Genomic DNA, 21,234 nt, shown 5'->3' with positions numbered 1-21,234 from the left:
ATGCAGTATTACAAAATAGAGCAGCTATTGATTTTTTGCTTTTAGCACAAGGCCATGGATGTGAGGAATTTGAAGGAATGTGTTGCATGAACCTGACAGACAATTATTCTTCAGTCCATGCAAAGATTAGGAAATTGCAAGAAGGCCTGCACAGCTTGAAACAAGTAGATGGATTAGGGATTGAAAGCTGGTTAAAAGAATGGGGACTTTCAGGATGGTTAATATCTCTGATCAAGTCTATAGGGGTAGTGATCTTGGTAATTGTGGTTGTACTTTTGATGTTGCCATGTATTGTCAGTCTTCTGCAAAGGGCCCTGCAGAAGACTGCCTCTGCAATATTTTTAGCACAAGTGCAAAAAGAAAACGGGGGAGATGTGGAGCAGTTTGCTAACAACTGGCTACGTGAGAAAGGGCACAGCACCGAGGAACTGCTGACAACGGCGACGTGATGGGAAAATACCGAAAAGTATCAAAGAAGAACAAAGAACAGAAGCAAGACTATGTAGAAGGCCTTGCAGAAATCATAAGGGGTGGGATTGGTATTTAACCTTAGCAACCAAGGTATCTAACCTTAGCAACCTATAGGGAGCTCGCTTTTTGCAATATGTATGAACTGATTATTGTAGATATAAAAGAAGTGTGAGTACTAATAAAGTTGAGTCTTTGTGCATTAAATGATGGCTGGGCTCCCGCTGCGTTCTTTCAACACCATTCTAACTTTATCCCTGCATGCAGAGCTCCAGCAAACTCACTGCTGCTCAGGCAGTCAGCTCATTTTATTCAGACACTGCCCTATGTGCCAAAACTGGAATTCTTATTTTTGTAGGACTCTTGTTCCGTACAAGGAGAAACACATGACATTGCTTTGGAAGATCTTCAGAATGTGTCAGATGTGAAACCCTTCAACCCTCAGTGAAATCCACTAAAACACCATGTCCAGCTGTCACAGGGCTTCCCACCAGTGGTCAAGATATGAAACTGCGACTTTCCACTTAAAAATTATTTGTCATCCATTTATCTGCCTGAAAGTCCTGCTCATCAGAGCTGTACAAAAGGCAATAAGGTTAAAAAACATGGGAAAAAACCCACACGAGAGGAATACTGTGAGTCATCGCCAGTCCAGGCTGGGAAGTGACACGTCTCAAAGGGATCATGAAGTTCTCCACAAGCAGGAAGAGCACAGAGGTCTGAACACTAGAATATGTAATTCATGGAAAGGCTCAGGCTAAACCGGTATTTCTTCATACTTCCAATAGAAGATATTAAATGGAATGACACATAAGGAGAGAAGAATGTTAATTCCAAATCCATCTTTGTATGCTAACATTTTATTAGAGCCTGGTGTCATAGCAGGCTGTATTTGTGACAGATGCGTTACCGGGGCCGAAGAGAACAGGCCACACCTCACAGAGATGCTCTTAGTGCAGCCGACTGCAGAAATCAGGGCAGGAGATTGCCCAGTGCACTGACTTGCTACCAAAGCTCTCCTAAACCTCCAACAGACTATTTCTACACTTCCCAACCTTCCCAACTCCCATGGAAGAGCTTCGATCAACCTGTCAAAACCAGAGAAAAAGTGACTAAGCCTAATAATAGAAACAAAAGGCACGGACATGAGCAAGGGTGGGCAGAGGTGGGCTGGCAAGTGGAGGCTGACGACGACCAACAGACACAAGAAAGCCCGTTTGAGGTTAGTAAAAAAATCATTCTTTTGCATAGTCTGGTACTGCCACCTCTTTGAAAGGGTCATTTTATGGAATGCAGCAAAAACCATAAAAGAAATCTGGGAAAAAAGTCGTGCTGTAAAGATTTATATTTAAAGCCAAGGAGTAACAACAGGATTCACTATGAGTAACTGCAGCACCTAGAGAGGATGCTGCGCAAACAGCAAATCCTCTAAATATTTCCTCATAAGATGCATGCTTACTTTCTGTAAGAAGATAAAGATCTAGAAGAATGTACATTTCTATGTACTAATGCCTCAGGGAAAGTCTTACCTTGCTTTAAATAAGCTTCTTTGAGAGCCAGTTTGACCCATTCAGAAATAACGTTTTTGATGGTTGTTTACCTGTGATTCTGTTGCTGGAAAAACACAGCGAACAGCAACGTCTGAAGAGTTGTCTTGTGATCAAATTCCAGCTGATACATCTTTTAACATCCAGGAAGGAAGAATTGTGGCCAAATGTTCTTATCACAAAGAGATTTTGGAAAAAAGAAAACAGAAAGGGAATAAATCAATGTTATTTTAGCACTGTTATGACGGCAATATGTAAAAATCCTGTAGTCACCCAAGAAAAGGAGGGCAGGTCCTTTACAGGCTCTGTTTCTGTGCTTACAGCTCCCCTGGCAGCCACAGCTGTAGTTAAGAGCGTCCCTGCACACCCAAGGAGATGTGTAGAATGTCGGAGAGAGGTCCAGAGGAGAACCCAGCCAGGATTTCGGGGCGAAATTTAGAAGCTCTTTAGCTCTGAGATGGCAGAAAACCAGTCAAAGGTGACAGTGGCTTGAAGAGTCCTGAAGTGGGGACCCAAGGGTAGCACAGCCCTGTCTGCAGTTGGCAGCACCTTTCGGCCACCCGTGATCCAAACCCAGCCTTAATTCCCATGCCAGGGGATGGGATAGGCAGAAAATAAGGTCAATTTTTAGCTGAGACTTTTTCCTCAAGCAGTCTTTGAAAAGCTCTGTCCCGATAAGCAATACAGTCATTTTCCTGTAATAAAAAGGCCACAGAGAGATACACCACAGAGACACAGAGGGGAAACCACAGAGAGAAACAGGAGCGTTGTAAGACTTAATTAAACCCAAGTGCCAAAAGAAGGGTAGGGTAGTCTGAACACGAGGTCTACAGGTTATCATTAACCCACAGTGCCAAGACCACCTACTGCTGCCACACTTCCAGGGAGGAGGAGGCATCCCAAGGCTGTCCCGTGTGGAGCCTGGAGCTGGGAGGAGGACAGCCTAGACAGGGCTGCCCGTTTTCCTTGCAAAAGAAAAGAGGCTGTCAAGAATGAGGCCTCCAGAAATGAGGCCTCCGCCATAAGATGCTTGTAGGATGAGGTTTATGAAAGTACAGAAGCCACTTAAACTAGTTGGATTCTGGAATTAATGGTTTGTGCTAAAAAATGAAGTTTCAACATAAAATTTCATTTAGACTAAGAATGAAATACTTAGGAATCATTTCAAAAAACGCGGGTGAAACTTCTGTTCAGAAAAGTTTCTATTTCTGAAGATTTTCAAAACAAAATCAGGGATTTCTGCAATTTCATTCTTCAAAATAAAATTTACCAGATATGGAAAAATGTATACCATGGTAATTGCCAGAATACATACACCTTCAAAAATAAACAAGTATTTATTCAACATCAGTTTTCCAGGTGGTTTAGTTCCAAAATTGTTACCCTGTAGGAAGGGTAAGTTTGCTATCAGTCCAGGATAGACTTGGCTCACATTTCTTTAACCTATTAAGTTCTGCTTATAGTTTTCTAAGCTACAGAAATAACATTTTGCAGAACAATTTTTAAAATCTAGTGATTAAAGCCTACTTGAAAATAGCTCATTTTCTCCTGCAATGACAGCCCAGGGTTTCAGAGCAGCCCCTGTGTTAACTCACAGGTAGGTCACGCAATGTCTGTCAAGCTGGTGGCCAGGATTTTCACGTGAGGGAGCGTAAACCCCAGAGGAACGCCCCTGGCAGAAATACAGCACTACTCTGGGCTGGCCTTTCAGAAAATCAAACTTCCTGAGACTGTCAGCAGTAGGAGTTGAAATCCTGATCTGTGACCTTTGCATACTGTGCTAAATCTCTCCACGCGGGGATGTGGCTGATCAGGACAGAAGCAGCACTCTCACTGCTGGCACACGCTGCCCTGAGGTGCCTCAGAGCAGGGAACATCCCACCAGCAACCACAAAATTTTCACATCACCGGAATTTGTAACTCCTCCTGGTGCATCTGCTTGCTAATCCCACCCACTGGCCATCAGAGTGGACATTTTCAAGGAGCGACCTTGCCAGCAGCATTCCCAGTAGCAGCGTTATGTTGCCCTGACTGGGAGGAACTGGGTGACACCCCTGCACCAGCAGGTGCCAGGGAACCCTCTGAGCAAACCCAGGCCCCTTTGATTTGTCCGCCTGCAGCTAAAACACAGCGCTGTTGGGAATAAGGAGGTATATGAGCATCCCTGCCGTGTCCTTCATAAATTTAGAGATCATTAAAGCTTTTTAAGGTGACTGTAGGTTGAAGCTCACTGCTCTGTGATTTAAAGCCAGGATCTTTTTGCCTGTTGTGTCTTTCTTCCAGGTTCCTGTTGTTGCGAACGCAGCAGAATTTGAATAGTATAAGCCCTCTTCATAAATTCCTGCTTTCCATCAACTGCCTGTTGGATCAAAAGCAGAACCTCTGTGCAAGAGCACAGAAATCTCCAGCCTTTGATCTGGAACAGATGAGGCACCCTACGTTCCTCTAAGATTAAAAAACAAAAACCTACTGGCACAGCACACAAAAAAGAGAGTCAAAGGAACTAAATGAAATAATTCAAAACAAAGGAGGTGGAAATTCAAAAATAGTACAAGGAACTCAGATGACAGATTGAGAAGTGGATGAACTGCAGTTAAGACGACCATTTCATGTCCAGAGAGGACGCTGCAAACACCAGCCAGAGAACAGAGACCCTCTGGACTAGCAGGGAGCTGAAGGCAATATAAGCCAGTCTTCTGGTGGGAAGACAAATTAAGGCAAATTATCAATTACATTTTTGTAATGTAGTTAGAGATAGTTAGCCCTATCCATAATTTCATAAATGCATTTCCAAATTAAAGGAAGGAAAAGAAAAACGAACCAAATCCAGGAAAAAAGAATTAGCTCAATTTGGAAACTGCAGGTCACTCATTTCTTGACCTTACTGGATGGGCGATCAAGGAAAATTATGACACCACTAAAATAAAGCAGCAGACTAATCACAAGAGCCAGTCATGGAAAAAACCCTACAGTGTGTTTTTTCTGGACATCAGAGAAAAGGTTTGGTATAGAAAGGGATAGAATTCAGAAAAGTCTGGGATTTGTATTTTTAAGCTTGTCATATCTAACCATGAGCTAACCCAAGATTAGACTCGGTGAAGATCGGTAACTCAGTCAGGGTGTGACCTGTGTACCCACCACAGCTGACCCAGAGTATTCACAGGAGCTGTGCTGAGCTGGGCTGGGTCAGGGCAGAGGCCCCTCCAGCCCAGGTCTGGGCTCCAGGCAGGCCCGTAGTGCATTTCTATTGAGGCACAGCTGGAACGCTTTTGTCTGCACGGGGTTTGGACCTTGGGATACTCCGTATGCGGCAGCTACACCAGCGGGGAGAAAATCCATTTCCTGCTGAGAAAGGATGCTTAAAGGGTTAGCATATTTGCAGATGATAGGCTTAAGAGAGTTGGAGTCTAGACTGATGGCAAACACAGATGAATACATTTTCATTTTTTCTGGTTTGTTTCCTTCCCCTCGAGTTGCAAACGCAGAACTGCTCACAAAACACAGTGTAAGATGAGGGTCTCAGACCCTGAGCCCCTCCCAGCAGTGATGAATTTCTGCATCAGACCCCAACTCACAGCACATTCGTTGGTAACCAGGACACGTTCACACCGTAAGTCACACTGACACGACTGAACTAAACCCTACTGCAGCGGTAAGTTCAACAGCCAGGTTTCAGTCAGGGCAAGGGAAAGTCATTGCTGCAAGAAGGCAAGAGCCCAGAGTTTGCTCTCTAGAAGAGCCACAAACCGACCTATTCTATACCATTGTCATTGTCCTATACCTTGTAGTCATGACATTATCAAGTCTGGGACAAACGTAAATCTACTTCCAAGGCAAAGTTTGCATCCCTACATCTGTCCTTCTACATTCTGTAAAAGTTCTTCAAAAGGACTCAGCAAAGAACTGAGGTCTAAGTCTTACAACTTCTCTGGTTCAATGGAAAGGAAGGAAAAAGTCCTGCAAAAGGAGAACAGCAGGAAACAGAAGTCAGAAGACCTGAAAGAAATGAAAGGAACCTGCTTACCCCCACATCTCATAAAGCAAGAACAATGCCTACATATGACAGTGACTGGCGCACACTACGTAAGGCAATGGCTTAATTAGCCAGAAATACAGTCAGCTAGCAAATGTTAAGAGGTCACCTGAGACTAATTGTGAACAAGACAAACTGAGCTGCTCAAAGAAAACCTGCCATGAATAATGTCTCAGGGCTTCGCAATTCTCCACACTTCTGTAATTTGCTCTTCTCTATCATGGTTGAATAACATTCTGCTAATTATTAATTGGATAATGATTTGTTTCCATCTCTAATTCAATAATGTGTTCAGAAGTGCATTCTGAAAGCTCCCAGCTCTAGAGACCATAAATATCAGGCTTATTGTGGTGGGTTGACCCCGGCTGGACGTCAGGTCCCACCAAAGCTGCTCTATCACTCCCTTCCTCAGCTGGACAGGGGAGAGGAAATGAAACAAAAGGCTGGTGAGTTGAGATAAGGACAGGGAGAGATCACTCAGCAATTACCATCACAGCAAAACAGAATCAACTGGGGGCAATTAGTTCAATTTATTACAATCAAATCAAAGTAGGATAATGAGAAATAAACCCTAATCTTAATGAAACACCTTCTCCCCACCCCTCCCTTCTTCCCAGGGGAGGGAACTTCACCCCCAATTTCTCTCCCTCCTCCCCGCCAGCAGCGCAGGGGGACGGGGAATGGGGGTTGTGGTCAGTTCATCGCCCCTTGTCTCTGCCACTCCCTCCTCCTCCTCAGGGGAGGACTCCTGACACTGCCCCCGCTCCAGCGCGGGCCTCCCCCGGGGTCACAGCCTCCTTCGGGCACATCCCGCTGCTCCGGCGTGGGGCCCTCCCCGGGCTGCAGGTGGGTCTCTGCTGCCCCGGGGACCCCCTGGGCACAGGGCACAGCTGCCTCCCCAGGGGCTGCCAGGGAGCCTCTGCTCCGCGCCTGGAGCACCTCCTGCCCTCCTGCTTCCCCGGCCCTGGGCTCTGCACAGGTGCTCTCTCACACATTCTCACTCCTCTCTCCGGCTGCAGTTGCACACGTGTTTTCCCATTCTTACAGGTCCCAGAGGCGCTGCCACCGTGGCTGATGGGCTCGGCCCTGGCCAGCGGCAGGTCCCTCTGGGAGCCGGCTGGCCTTGGCTCCCTCAGACATGGGGGAAGCTTCTGGCAGCTCCTCACAGAAGCCAACCCTGTAGCCCCCCGCTACCAAAACCTTGCCCTGCAAGCCCTGTACTTATTTTCACTTAACTGCTCAGTGAGAACAGATGCTGACAGTGATATCAGATGCTCTTTTCTCTCTTCCCCGACTTCCATTTTAACACACTCATGAAGGACAAAATGCCACGGTTCTTGTGCTGCCTTTGGAGCAGGAGCCTGAGCATCAGCTGTCTGGTTCAGACCTGAGCCCTAGTAAATGTTGGTTTGGTTCTCCTTTGTAGCTGGCCACTTATGTTTTGAAGGGGCAGAAGCGGACAACTGTCTGGGGGTTTTTGAGCAATACTTCTGCATCTTTTGCTTGGCTTCACTTAGTAATAACCAGTTGATTATCTGCAGGTAACAAAGTACTGCTTGAGAATTTTAACTCGCTCTTTGAATGAACAAATTCAGATACCAGTAGATGGCTGAAGTTTTACGAGGGTATCAGGCTGTCCTTTGAAACTGAAGGCTTTCTGCAGCCCCGAGCTGTTCCCTTAAATCTCTGCTCAGGTTGGAACAGTTTGACCTCCGTATCTCATTGCTTTGCAGTAATAAAACCCTCTAATAAATAGAGAGAAAAATTATGAAATAGGTAAATATGGAAAAATTACAGAAGGAGAAAGCTAATGTACTCAACTGCCATCACTATGGCAGTATTGCCTTAACTTAAAACTTGATTAAATAACTGAATATCTACCTCTAGTACTGGAACTGCTGAAGGCAAATGATGGCAAAGCAAACAGAAGCTGACCTCTGCACGTTTTCCCATCAGGCTGCAGGGCAAATCCAACTGGGCAACTGCATCGTACCCATCACAGTATCCTCGCAAGTCCAATCACAGCCTCCGTTACTGACAGCATGTGTTTCTGCAGAATGGAAGAGAGAGAGAGAGGGAGAAAGGGAGTGTAATGAAATGTTCTGGGGAGGGGAGAGGCACTGACTCTTTGGGGCAGTATCACAACATTACGAAAGCAATCTAAGTTAAGCAAGCCCGCTGAAGCCAGCTTTCAGGGTCGTCAGGGCCCACGTACTGGTTTTGACTGGTAAATCATTTCCACAAGCCATAGCTTCCTTCTCCCCCCAAACCGGTGGTTTTATTTATTAAATTTAGTTAGTGCTTTTGAACTGTCTTAGACAATAGGATGGGTTATTACCTATGAAACAAGTTTAAAAAGAAAAAAAACTGATTGCCTTTAAAAGCAGAACCAAACATTCAGTCTGTTTCGTACCAACCTTCAAGGCTGTGGATGGACATAACCAAGGCTTCGCTATTCAATTCTTTGCTACTAAGTTCCCAGCTGACACTGTGCTTGTGCTTTTGTCTACTGTACTGAACATTCTGCTCTTGCAGAGGGCTCCCCAGAATCCATAATGAACATTAGTAATGGCATTTCTGGCTTAATTTATAATCAGAAGTTCACTCTGCTTCCCAGGACTCTTCTCAGTCAGACACAGAATTAACTGCTGAAGAGCCATAAACTACACTGCATCATCAAAACCTACTTCTATAGCTCTCTTCAGGAGGCCTGACATACAAGATAATTAACTGAGATATCATATTATAGATGTCCAAATCTAATAGTTGCTATTTTTCTGTAAGAGCAACCAAAGTTACACAGAATATTCGAAATAAGAGTATGTAAGCAGGGATTCAGAAGGGTAAGGACTCTATGCTTGGCTACGCTGCAGACATCCAGACATCCTGCCAGAAGATTGAGAAGTAACTTCATCTGTTTGCCCTAGTTCCTCATCTATAAACCAATGAAAATTATACTTCTTTTCCTTACAGGATTTGCTGAGGACAAATCTACTCGTATTTACAAGGCGTTCACATATGTTCCTGTATTACAGCAATTAATACCACAGAAAAAACTATAAATAAAATAAACACGTCTCTGAATACATGATAACAAACTTTTTGTCTGTGCTTCTCATATCTTTTGTGATGGTTTCTAAGAAGAACTTACAACCTCCTCGAGCACACTTACTAATTACAGAAATTATAAAGAGCAGAGGACTTTGTGAAACCTATGCTAATCTTTAGAAGAAAGAAGAGTTGAGATGAGTGCAACCTGGAAGCAAGCAGTGTTTTTGCCAAAAAGCCACGCTTCCTTCGTATTAGAAAGGAACCAGCACAAATCAGAGCTGGGGAGAAAAGAAAAAAACAAAACACAACACACAAAACAGAGAGAGATGAGCAGCACTTCATAGCTATTCATATATATCTGAACAGATAAGCAAAAGAAAACCATCACCCCGTGCAATTCCATTCTTTAACCTGAAGTATTTGTCACACCCAGATTTGGTCTGACAAACAGCAAACGATGATTTGTGACGGTTTTATCGGAAGAATTCCCTAACTGTATGTACACAAAAGTCCACCTCCAGGAAAAAAGGACAGAAGAGCAGAGTGCGGAGGAGGGATTACATGGTTTTCTCAAGAGCCAACGACAGTCAGCTTTGGTTGCTACATATTTTTCTTGCACGCTCTTCATTCCCCATTTTTTCGCCTTCTGGTCAGAGGCAGGTGAGTTCCCGGAGGGAACAGCTGGGCTATCAGCTGACACGCCAGCCCTTTGGCAAGGAAATTTTGCGAAGCAAGGCTCTCCGCTTTCTGATCCCAGTAGTTATGGCACTCTCTTCCGATTCCTGTTTGCAGATGCTGAATAAATTTGTAACGCTTAGCCAGGAATACCAGCGAGGACTGCTTTCAGCAAGGTTTCTAGCAAGCTTTTCCTGGATAAATCCCAAGGTTTAGTAATCCATGATAAGCTTCAGGACTCTCTTTGGTGATGCTTCAGACCAACGCAGCACGTAATACCCTCCCAGGAAGCCACGTCTTTATACAGTAGGAGAGAGATTAATGTAAGGTCATGGTACTCCACACGAGAGTCCTCCAGGAGAAAGGAAAAATAATTCAACGCTCTTTCTGAACTTCCCAAGTGGAGTAGCCAAATCCTACTGCACTACCTCATTCACTTCTGTGCAGGGATACAAAAACAAACCAGGAAAAGCCTAATTCTTCACAGCAGCCTTTTTTGGATTTGATGACTATTGTGTCTTCTTTTTCATCTTCTCTTCCCTAGAAGAAAACCACATTTTCTTTCATTCTTCTGGCATTAGCCATGTTAGACTTCATGATCCTTATGGGTCCCTTCCAACTCAAGACGTTCTACGATTCTACCTTTTCTCGATCACTCATTATTCTCACTGCTCTCTTTCGGCTTCACCCAAGTGCAGTGCCCTAAACTGAAGCCTTACTGCTGAAGGAGTACAGGGTTTCTTTCCATATGACAACTCCTATTCCAATAGCTTGAAAGTAAACTAAAAAACCCAGGAAATTCTCTTCTACCCTCCTAGATATGTTTCGGAGTCACCATAGCAGCAGCTATCCCAAGCTCCCCTGAAATTCTGACTGGAAGGGAAGACAAATTCTCAAGCCTCCTCCAGGGCAGCCCCATCCATCGCGTACCTCACTTTGTGCAACACCCAGGCTGACACCACCAGGCTCCATCTACCTCCTCTGCTCTCCGCTGAAAGCCTCCCAAAGCACGAGTATACTCAACTGCCAAAGAGGCCTCAAATCAAGAATGCACTCACACGTATGCAAAAGCCCAGTCTTCTTACTAGCATTCAACCAAGAAAGTGAAAAAAACTAGGCAGACTAGGAACACCTTTAAGTCTCATGCTGAATCAGAGCAGGGAGGAAGCACATTTTGAATAACCAGCTTGAAAGGCCTAAGTCTTATCCACTGATACTCTGTAGTACAGATTCACAGAGTTTACCAGATATCTGCAAACAGACTCTGATTTACTACAAATGAGATGGGTAAAGTGTTTGGCACTAACAGGAAGGATGATCAGTTATGCCATCATCTCTCCTAAGAGACAATGAAAACTGGTAGGGTGCCTCCATTGTGAAAGACACAAAGAGGGAAAAATATCAATTTATCAGTAAGATCATGGAGAAAAAATGATCAAACAAGAAAGAACATCTGGACCTGTGAGCTAATTGCTTATAAAAAAACCCAGACTAGTATTTCATATATGAGAGGGGAGAACACATTTCATGACTGGTTTCAAATGAAGGATAAAGAAAAACCTATTGCATGAGACCAAATACTAGTCTGGCATGCACTGAGCAGAATTTAGAGCCATTCTGAGAAAGAACTGCTGCTATTTCAAGTGATTACAGTGCTCAAATAAATTATTTTTAGCCAGACAAGAATCTCATCATAGTTTGAATTCCCAGTGGTGACATTTCATGCTATATTGGAGAAATTCCTCAATAAAAATGTCAAATAGAGAGCAAGTTGAGTTCCCCTGAGGACAATTTTGGACATTTTCCAGTACAAATTTTAACCATGAATTCTTAACCAAACACCTCCTCCCAACAAATAAATAAATAAGAAATTTCACTTGATTAGAAAGAAATAAATGTCAAAACAAGAACTCAGGGAAAAACACTTAACCTGTCAACTGCATCTGATCTAATTAGTTGCAAATACTCCAGCTTTGCTAGTTATAAAGAAGATTTTAATCACGCTATACTGACGTTACTCGAAAGACATCCAGTGAAGGTTTAAAAAGGAACGTAAACCCTCACAAGAAGAGATGGCTTAAGATTTTGCATAGGCTCCAGTCAAGCAAGAGATGCAGAAACCCTGATATAACAGTCTCATCCGTTACAACCTGCTTCCTAGACGGCCTACAGGACTCTCAGTGCACCCCCACAGGGTCCCATCCCTGGGCCTTCTGTCTAAAATCACCAGACAACACCTCAGGTGACGTGTGATCAGATGCAGCTCCAGTCACTGAGAGCGCAATTCAGCTCTCTAAACGTCGGAGTCAGATGCCATTTGAGATTCCGAATGTGATTCCATCTAGCCGCCGTCTCACACTCCAGATCTGCTCCTGTAGGTCTCTAGACTCGATGATCCTTACGGGTCCCTTCCAGCTTGAGACATTTTATGATTATATGACCTCACGTTACATCTCCCAGCCCCAGGGTGCTCTCACTGTCCTGAGGCTCCCATGTTCAGGCAGCCAAATTGGCCCCTAAGGTCTCTTGCTGCCTGGCTCCCTGTGTGCTGACCAAATGGACCCCAAGAGTAATGCCCGGGAGGCCAAAGGATGAGGCAGAAGTAGGAACAGTGTGGTCTGATGTCGGGTCACTCCTAGGAAATCTTCCATCCAAGCATATACACACCCCTGGGGCTGTATGAGAAGATGGTGCAGGTGGGGTTTTCAAAAATCAACCTACTGCGAGTTTTATAGGCTTATCTACAAATTCCATGGAAATCACATCATTCTATTCAAGATCCACTACAGCCCTACTTAATGTGAATACAGACTGAATTTCAGCATGCTGATCAAACAGGACAGTGGGAACATGAACTTGTTACATAGAATATAAGATATGCTGCCTAACTAGCAATCTTCATTTTGACAGTTCTGGAAGTCCTATAGAGGTTGGGGAAGGAGGGTGAGGAGAGGAGGAAGGAAAAAAAAAAAAAAAGGCAAGAACAGGTGGAAACCAGTGGACTCCTCAAAACTTTAATTCCTTTCAATGCCTAATTTCCTCATGGGGAAAAGATAAATAAATCTTTGGAATAAATTAACCAAGTTTTACAAGCCAGGAAAATTTCCCAAAAGGTTACAGAAATCCTAATTTAAATGTGTGCAAATACAAAGTTTGGTTTTGATTTGAGACCTCACTGCATCCTGTTAAAAACAGCCAACTGCATTTACCCATTGCTGGTAGCATAAGTGACGGAAAACACAACTAGTCCAGAACAAAGAGACTAGCGTGTCTCCCTTTCCAGAACTGACCCCGTGCTAACGGGCACAAAGAGGCTATCCCAGCAGCCAGGACACCTGAGAACAGCAGCAACCAGCCAGGGACCAAATGGTGACAGGAAAATGAAGTTTTTCCTTTCCCAGCAATGGTGCCCCAAAACTGAGTTCGCACACAACAGGCAGCCACAGCAAGATTTGCACGGGCACTGCCAGGACTACAAACTGCAGTCCAAGACCTCACAACCAGACACTTTTGTCTCTGGTAAACTCACTCAAATGTTAAAGAAGGGCGAAAGAGGAATGTGCCTTGATTCCCTTTTCAGTGCCTCTCAGTAAAAGCAGCTGTTTTACTGAGACATATCAAAGACCATCCCTTAGCTGCAAATACTCGATTTGCACTGGAGGAACAGAAACTCCCCAGTCCGTGATCTCAAATTAGAAAGGCCTCTGCGACCTCTTCTAGTGTCCTAAAGTTCCACAGTGGGAGAAAGGGAGCCCTTTGCTATCATTCCCACTCATCTGCTCACTGAACCTCTTCCTGGAACAACATGGTTCCTAACGTTGTTGGGGTAACACAAAAAGTCAGCTCAGAGTAGGCCATGAATATGGGCAGACACCGATGCTAAAAAACCTGAAAGATCTCTTGGCAAGCTTTGGATCAACCCTTTCAGTCCCAGCCACCTGTTTCTATTACTGTAGGCCTTTTTTTTTTTTCTTCCCCCCCAGAAAAACCCCAAATCACTGAATAGAAACTAATGAAAAGAAAATGAGGAATTTGGCTCTCTCTGCAGATCCCGCCTGTATGCTTCATGATCAGAGAGCAACAGCACAGACAGCAGGGGTCAAAAAAAATCCCCCAGATCTCCTGCACGGTTCATCCTTTCTCAGGCCACTCCTCTTGCTGTTCACACTTGCCAACCTGCTTTCCCAACTCCTGTGGGAATCATCTGAAAGCAAAGTTGAAAACAGCAGGCTGACTGAAACAACGCACGTGCACAGTTACTTGAATTCCAAATAGTTGAACTATTTGATTATGTTTGTGTCCTGTTTTATTAAGAGACATTTATGAACATTAGTATAAATAGAGTTTTCCTTTCTTTTTTAAAGGAATGGCTGGCTGCTCTTTGTATAAGAAATACTTCTTGCACAATTAATCATTTGCCCACCTCAGGTTGAGGGGAATAAGTCCATTCAGTCTGTTCTAGAGCAAATGAAATTTGGAAGTTTCAGTCAAGAGCCTGTCAAGGGTCAGGATATATAGCCCATCTCAATAAATATTACTCCATTGGAAAATGAACGCAGTAGGAAACACATCTGCTGAAAGGCTAATCAAAGCCTTGCTCAGAAACTCCAGTTGTTCCACAGCTTCAGTGAGTGCAGACTGGTGTTACTGGACTTTTATTTCTGGTTCACTAACTTATTTCTTGACTTTTATTGCAAAGAATCTCAGTTTTTACCAAAGTAAAGGGGCTGCGTGACGCAGAAAAAGATACCCCTTTTCCACCCTGTTTTATAAACGTCACCTTTAAATGACTTCATGACTCTAGAAAACACTGGTCATTGCATTTATATTGGGAATATTGAGAAAGACAGTCCCTAGGCACTAGGATTTACCTAAAATGACGATCAAGTAAGCAAATATGGGAACCTGGACACAGCAGTCAAAGTTCATTTCCAGGGAACTGGTGTGAAGAAATTTCAACCCAAAAGATATACTATTGTAGCTTATAGGATAAACCCAACCTATTGAAACCAGAGCAATGGACATGAATCAAAACAACAGGTCCCCAAATCCTCAGCCCACTGACGCAATTAAGAGCCTGCTCCGAATGTGGCTCTGTACCGTTTGTGGACTGTGTCCCTCCCCTTTGAAACAGTTATCAGTAACAGCTGTTTACTTCTGCCCTGTTTTATTGCCCCAGTATTCCCTCATCCCACCTGCACTTTTCACATCCCGTAATTTATCTTCATACAGTGTATCCTAGAACTGTGTCACCCTAGAAGGGGAAAAAATTGGAGGGGGAGCTCTAAAGATATGACTGGAATTACAAAAGCTGGCAGAAACAGACAAAATATATTTAAGGGGATGGGACAGATTACTTTTCTTGAAAAAGCAGCCCAAACATCCAGCACAGGCTTTGGAGCTCAGGGGGTTTTTAGCAGTGTTAAAGATGGGCAAACTGATTTGAGTGCGTTAGGATTACCAGGGCCAGCTACCAACTTGAAGGGTGTGGTCTAAACCGCGCCGGAGCCAACAGACAGGTTTGACTTTATTCAGTGGGATCTGGATCAAGCCTTTCCCGACAATTTACCAGACGACAAAACGCAGCGAGCGGGTCAGGCTTTCTTACCGCAGCCCTGAAAGGAGCCTTCCTGCCAGCATGTCCTACTCGCCAGGACAGCTGTGGCCATCGTGTGCTCCCACGAACCCATCGTAGCACGGACACCTGGAGTTGCCTGGAATGCTGATCCACTCATGGACACAACCCCCGTTGCAGAAGTCATCTTCACACTCCTCGATAGCTAAAACACAAGAGGAGGAAGAAGAAACTTTGGTAAAAAGAGAATACCAAGAATACAGAAAAACATCTCCAACCAGGCATGGCCTTTGGATATAGGCACGTTCTTAGTCTTCCTATACACTCGTATTGCGGACTTCATCCAACAGCTGCTCAGGGAAATACTGACTCAATATATCGGGGTCGTAGAGGACTGAAAAGCAGCAAGCCAATGTATAGAACACTCCTTCCCAAAGTAGTTGTAGTATCATCACAGCAAACAATGATATGTTGACAAAAATTAAAGAGAAACACCTGATTTCAGCACATTTTTTATATTTAAAATGCAGGGTTTCTTTTCTGTCTTTAAAATAATGAAGCACTCAGTTAAACCCTTGACTTTGTTATAACAAACAACTATCTGAAACATGCTATTAATATGGCATAAGACAAGAGAAAAGTATGCCTTGTTCCACAAAAAACTGTCTTAGAACAAGGAAGATCTGGTATATTCCTGACAATGCATAAAGCTGTAGTTCTTCACAATAAACCTTGAAAAACACCATTTCTGAAATAGCTGTCACAGTCCAGCGAGCAGTATGAAGTTACTATTGATAACTTGGTACAGTTTTGTCTGTCTCTTCCACCTCCTCCATGACACAAGCCCTATTAGAGTTTGCTGTATTAATTGATGTACAACAACAAAAAGTCCAACATTTTATTCTTAGAAGGTATGCTAGAATATTTGTAATTTTTTTGGTACACTGGCCGGTATCTGCAAGAGTACCAGGAATGGTGAGAGATGCATTCTGCTTCATCTACAAACAATCCTGTTACGATCCTCTCTCCCTCATACAAAAAAATCACTTCTTCACTCATTCTGGAAAGTGAAAACTTTCTTCTTTTTACAGATTGTACCTTGGCTTATACATGGAAGTCAGCAGCACAGTCACTGCTGTGAATCATGCAGTGGTGCACATCAACCAACTGAAAACACACAAACCATCACAGTCAGCCTCACAGCTCGGTAACGACCAGCTCCGCACCTGTGCTGCCCCGGACCAACAACCCCAGCCCTAAGTTACAGGGCGCATGATAAACGGATAAAGTCATCTTGTTAGAAAATCACCTGTTACTACATCAGGGCTACCCTGGCTGTACATTCCAAACGGGCCTTCTGTTCCCAAAGTGGCTGAAATATTTCTGAATTAGGTTCACATTCACACAGCCTTTTTTCTTTTATTTTTTTTTTTTACTTTTAAAGTACTGCAGGAAAAGCTTTGCCACCTGGTACCATACCTAGCGGCAATCCCAAGACAGCAAGGCAGTTTGGTAAAGGCAGATTCTTCTGAAGAGCCAGCTCAGACTCAGCTGCTCAACGCTTTCAGCATTTCTGGCCCTTGGATTGAGTCAGGCTCGGTGTGTCCCTCCTTGCACACTCCTCCGAGAGGCTGGATCCGTCAGAGCGGGGACAGACTTCTCCCAAGTGTTTCTACAAGCCTTCTCCCTCGGGTTGGCCCCTCAGAAACGTACCTTAAACTCAGAACAGCCCAGGTCTCCATCCACTTCCCCCCAACAGCTCTGATGCCCCCCTTCTACAGTCTCCTCAGCAGCTCGAAACAGGAATTACAGATTTGGCTGTATCTGCAAAGCCAGTTAGCTTTTCTGTAACTCAGCATTCAGCACCAAAAAACACTGGAAATAAGAAGCTGGAGAAAGGAACTTCCTAACAAAATTACAACCTGCTGCTTAAAGGTAAACTTCCTAATCTTTCAACCACTGCTCTCTTTTAGAAAATTCCCATCCTTTACTAATGATTTCCATCCATTCGCTGTACAAGGGCTGAGTCAGCACAGCTTGTGGATGTCTCCATCTTCTGGAGTCCAGTATGACCAGAAAAAGATCCATCTGTGATTCTTCCTGAAAACAACAACCAGCACGTCGACTGCTGCACACTGGGCTCATGCTGAACACAGCTGCAGCCTGGCGGGGGGCAGTCCCCAAGAAGCCACTCTCCTTTAGTCACAGCCTGGGTGCACACAGCCAAAGCCTTCCAGGGAGGTTTCCACTTAGCACATACTTGCAGCCTCCATAACCACGAGTATTTCCAGAAACTTCCTATCATTCTCAGGCTACAGGGATGAAAACAGAGCTCTACAGTAAGGCCACGTTTTAATAGGCCAAGTCAATAATCAAAAAGCACGTAACATGATTTTGATGTCAGGCGTGTCGGGCATTCCTTCAGGACTCTCAGGAAAAACAGTAACTTAACTCTAAGATTTGTCCTTAACTTTTTCCCAGCACTGAGTTTCTTCAGAAGACGGAATTCAGAAGAAAGTGTTATCAGTTGTTCTGTTACTCAGCATCAGACTGCCCAGGGCTGATCAATTCATTCCCTTTTGTCAAACAACGAATTAAATAGGACTATTTGTTTACATAAGTGATGGGAGAGCCTTCAAAAGGGACAAAAATCAAAGAAATGCAAAGCCTTTTGAATGTCTACCCCTTCTGTAATACTTATTTCTAAAAAGCTGCACTGTGATTAGCAGCACAAGTGCTGATGTAAGACAAATACTTAAGTTCCAGAAGGGGTAATCTAACAGATACCTAAACCAGAAAAATAACAAAAGGAACAGATTCTTTTCCTATCTCTCTCTCTCAAGGAATTCCAGTTACATTAAATTCTACAAAAGGACTAGAAGATTACTTCACCGTTTTGTACCCCAAGAGCTGTACAAAACTAGGAGTGCAGCCAAACATTCTACCTATTTTTAAGAGCCACGTTGTGGGATTTTTGGTGTTTCTTTCCCCTCCAAAACTACATTGCTCTTTAAGAGACTTCACCTGGCAGGCTGACTGGAAATTCTATCTCCACTATTGCTAGCAAAACACCAAGGGGATAAAGACTGGTGAATGTAACACTTTATTTTTTTAAAACAAAACCAACCAACCAAAATCCCCACCAAAAGCATGCACAAAGCCTGCAAAGTCCCAATGCCGAACTTCTTTCAAGCTCCAGTTGCATCAAGAGAAAAAGCAGACAACGTGCCTGCAAACAGTGTGAACACCACCCCATCTTCTCTCCTCAGATACCTGGAGGAGGACATTCTTTAAAGAATGCCTCAGTGAAAGTGCTGAACAACTGTAATTTATGGGCAGAATATTCCATGTGACATGGCAGGATGTGGCTTCCTCAGTAAGCTTAACACAGAGATAAAAGCAATAGGAGTCCATTCACGCACAGAAAACCTGCAGGCTTGCTCTTAATTTTATCTGCTGTGAAACTCAACGTTTGCAGGGGCCAGCGCTGTTCATTTCCTTTTCGTTAGGTCATAGACTATTATTCTTTTTTCCTGTAATTGATAGAATTGGGTGTTAATCAGACTCTTGACTCCAAACACCTCTAACTCAGAAAGTTAACTCTTGCTGCTAATTGTGTAGCTTCAACTACCCTTAACATTTTTAGCACCTGATCACTTAATAGTGTCCTTCACCATGAAGGAATTACCCTAACACAAAACTGAAACAAGACAAACAGAGAAATGTTGCCACCCCACCACAGAATAGCTGGGCTGGACGCAGCTGCACACACTACTGAATCAGCAAGGTTTACTGGAGGCCAGCTCTCCATGGGAAACCTACAGTTTTATCTACACTGGCAAAATATCTACAAAGTTCTCACTGCAGTAAATTCTGGCTGTGCAGACATGCAACTCTTGGGGTGCTTAGTGAAGAAGACACCTTAAAAAAGTATTGCAATTCCCTCTCTAAGAGAAATTCATTTCATACAGTATTACAATGCCAGCAATTACAGGAGCCCTGGAAAAAAAAAAAAATTAAATGCACCAGAATGCTCAGAGGAAGCGTAGGGCCATTTATAACAATGACATCGTCTGCCAAGAACCGATTGAACCGATTTGGGCTTACTGTGTTCAAAGGAGCCAGCAGCTCCCAGCGCCAGGGCTGCATGTACGCAGCCACATCCTCAGCTGCTGCTGAGATGATTTTGACCACCTCCTTCTGGAACTGGCTTGGGAAATCTCAAAAATCCACTGCTTGTTTCAAATGTTCTAAGGGAACCTTGCTTACTTGGGTGTACTAGTAACTGCACGGGTTCAGCTATTTGCCAAGGTGAAAGAAGCTCGGGAACTACATCATAATTCCTTCTGGAAAGCAGAAGTGAATCTTTTTGTTCCAGCCTGGAAATAACTCTCTCTCAGCAGCCCTGGGGAACACAGCACTGCCACACTCCGCTGCTGTCCTCCTCACTCAGCAGCGGTGTTACTTAAAGAGTACGTACTGGACGAGACTGCAACTATTATAGAAGCACCCAAGAACTTTTTTTAAAAATCTAGACAAGTATCTGAGACAACCTGAGCCTTTGCTACCACGAGGCAGCGCTGGAATTTACAATCACCGGATTGCAGTTATGGGAAAAGAGTTGGAAGTTGTCTTCTTGAAGTGACCTAATTGGTTTTAGTCCGAGGGGACCCGTATGTACCTTACACGTACCGGGCTCAAAGCTTCTTTCGTTACTACAGGTGTAACTGACGCCATCCCAGAAACTTCCTTCATTTGTGTGCTCTGCAACAAAGGGATAGCACTCTCCCAAGTCTCACAGGGCCGCCCTGCAGAGAAGCAGCTCTTCCAGGAGCACATACAACTCGACTAAGCAATGTTAAAAATAAAACAAGAACTGATCTCATCTGCTTCCAGTATCACCGTATTTCAGCTTTCTGTTTCAGCAGAGAAGACACACCAGCATGCAATCACTAATGTCCGAAAGACAAACCAAATGTAAAACAGACCGAGGAAAACGCCAGTTCCGCCCTCGGGGTGACGCACACAGCCCCTGGGTGCCCGCTGCGGGCTGAGACGAGGCTCCTTCCCCCCCCGAGAGGCAGGCTCGCCCCTCCGGCACTGGGAGGCAGCTGCTGCGGGACGAGTATCGGCTGTACTTTAACAAAACACCCCCCGCCCCTTACAAACCCCTCAAGAAACCCAACGCAGCACCACAACGCCTCAAACCCCTCCGCCAGAGCCCCCCCAATACCCCCCCGACAAAGACAAACAAAGAGACCTTATTTCCTACCGCTCTGCGCCCGCCGGTCACACAAACTGTGCCCCGTCTACTCCCCAAAGGGTGTTTCCGCGCGGCACCGATCACACCCGCAGCGCCCAACACCGGTGGCTCCCACCGCACGCGGCCGCACGGCTTGAATTGGGCAGAAAAAGGGTTTATTTCCGAGAGGAAGCGCGGCTGCACGGCCCCGCCCCGGCGCTGGCTCCGGCCCCGGCTCCTCCTCAGGGCCGCGGCTTCCGGGCGGGGTCCTGCCGTGCCCAGGGCGTCCCGGCCGACCGCCGGCTGCCGCCCGCCCGCGGCACCGCTGGAACGCGCCCGCGCAGGTCAGGCGCTGGCACGGGCCCCTCGAGCGGGGTCCTCGCCGCAGCTGCCCCGGCCCCGGCCCGCGCCGGGACGCTCTTCCCCTTGCGGCGGGAAGGGCCCGGCCGCGGCCGCCGGCGCCTGGGCCCGGGGGGGTCTTCGGGCCCGGCCGCTCGTCCCAGCGGGGCGGGGAGCCGGCAGCGGGGCTGAGCGGGCGATCGGGTGCCGGGGGAAGAACCGGTGGGTGCTCGGAGGGGAATCGGTGCCTCTGCTCGGGCGCTGAGCTCGGTGCGCGCGGCCTCGGCAGGGCCGGGGGGAGGAA

At 45.2% G+C, this 21,234-nt stretch overlaps 1 protein-coding gene and 1 long non-coding RNA gene across 2 annotated transcripts in view; both read right to left on the bottom strand.

Moving 5' to 3' along the window:
• LOC141937319 (insulin receptor-like) overlaps positions 1-20,759 on the bottom strand; it is a 52,177-nt gene extending 31,418 nt beyond the window's left edge. The window contains 3 exon segments of the mRNA XM_074854902.1: positions 7,984-8,098; positions 15,383-15,554; positions 20,610-20,759. Coding sequence (XP_074711003.1) covers positions 7,984-8,001 — 18 coding nt within the window. The 5' untranslated portion in view covers positions 8,002-8,098; positions 15,383-15,554; positions 20,610-20,759.
• Positions 18,437-20,395, bottom strand: LOC141937317 (uncharacterized). The gene is made up of 2 exons (XR_012626888.1): positions 20,042-20,395; positions 18,437-18,882 (listed from the first exon to the last, which is right to left on the bottom strand). It is a non-coding gene; the product is annotated as an uncharacterized LOC141937317 (long non-coding RNA).
• Positions 20,760-21,234: the final 475 nt, after the last annotated feature.

The sequence above is a fragment of the Strix uralensis genome, chromosome 40 (assembly GCF_047716275.1).
Source record: "Strix uralensis isolate ZFMK-TIS-50842 chromosome 40, bStrUra1, whole genome shotgun sequence".
Classification (NCBI taxonomy): domain Eukaryota; kingdom Metazoa; phylum Chordata; class Aves; order Strigiformes; family Strigidae; genus Strix; species Strix uralensis.
The sequence above is the reverse complement of the archived record's forward strand: the minus strand, read 5'-3'. Positions and strand labels throughout refer to the sequence as shown.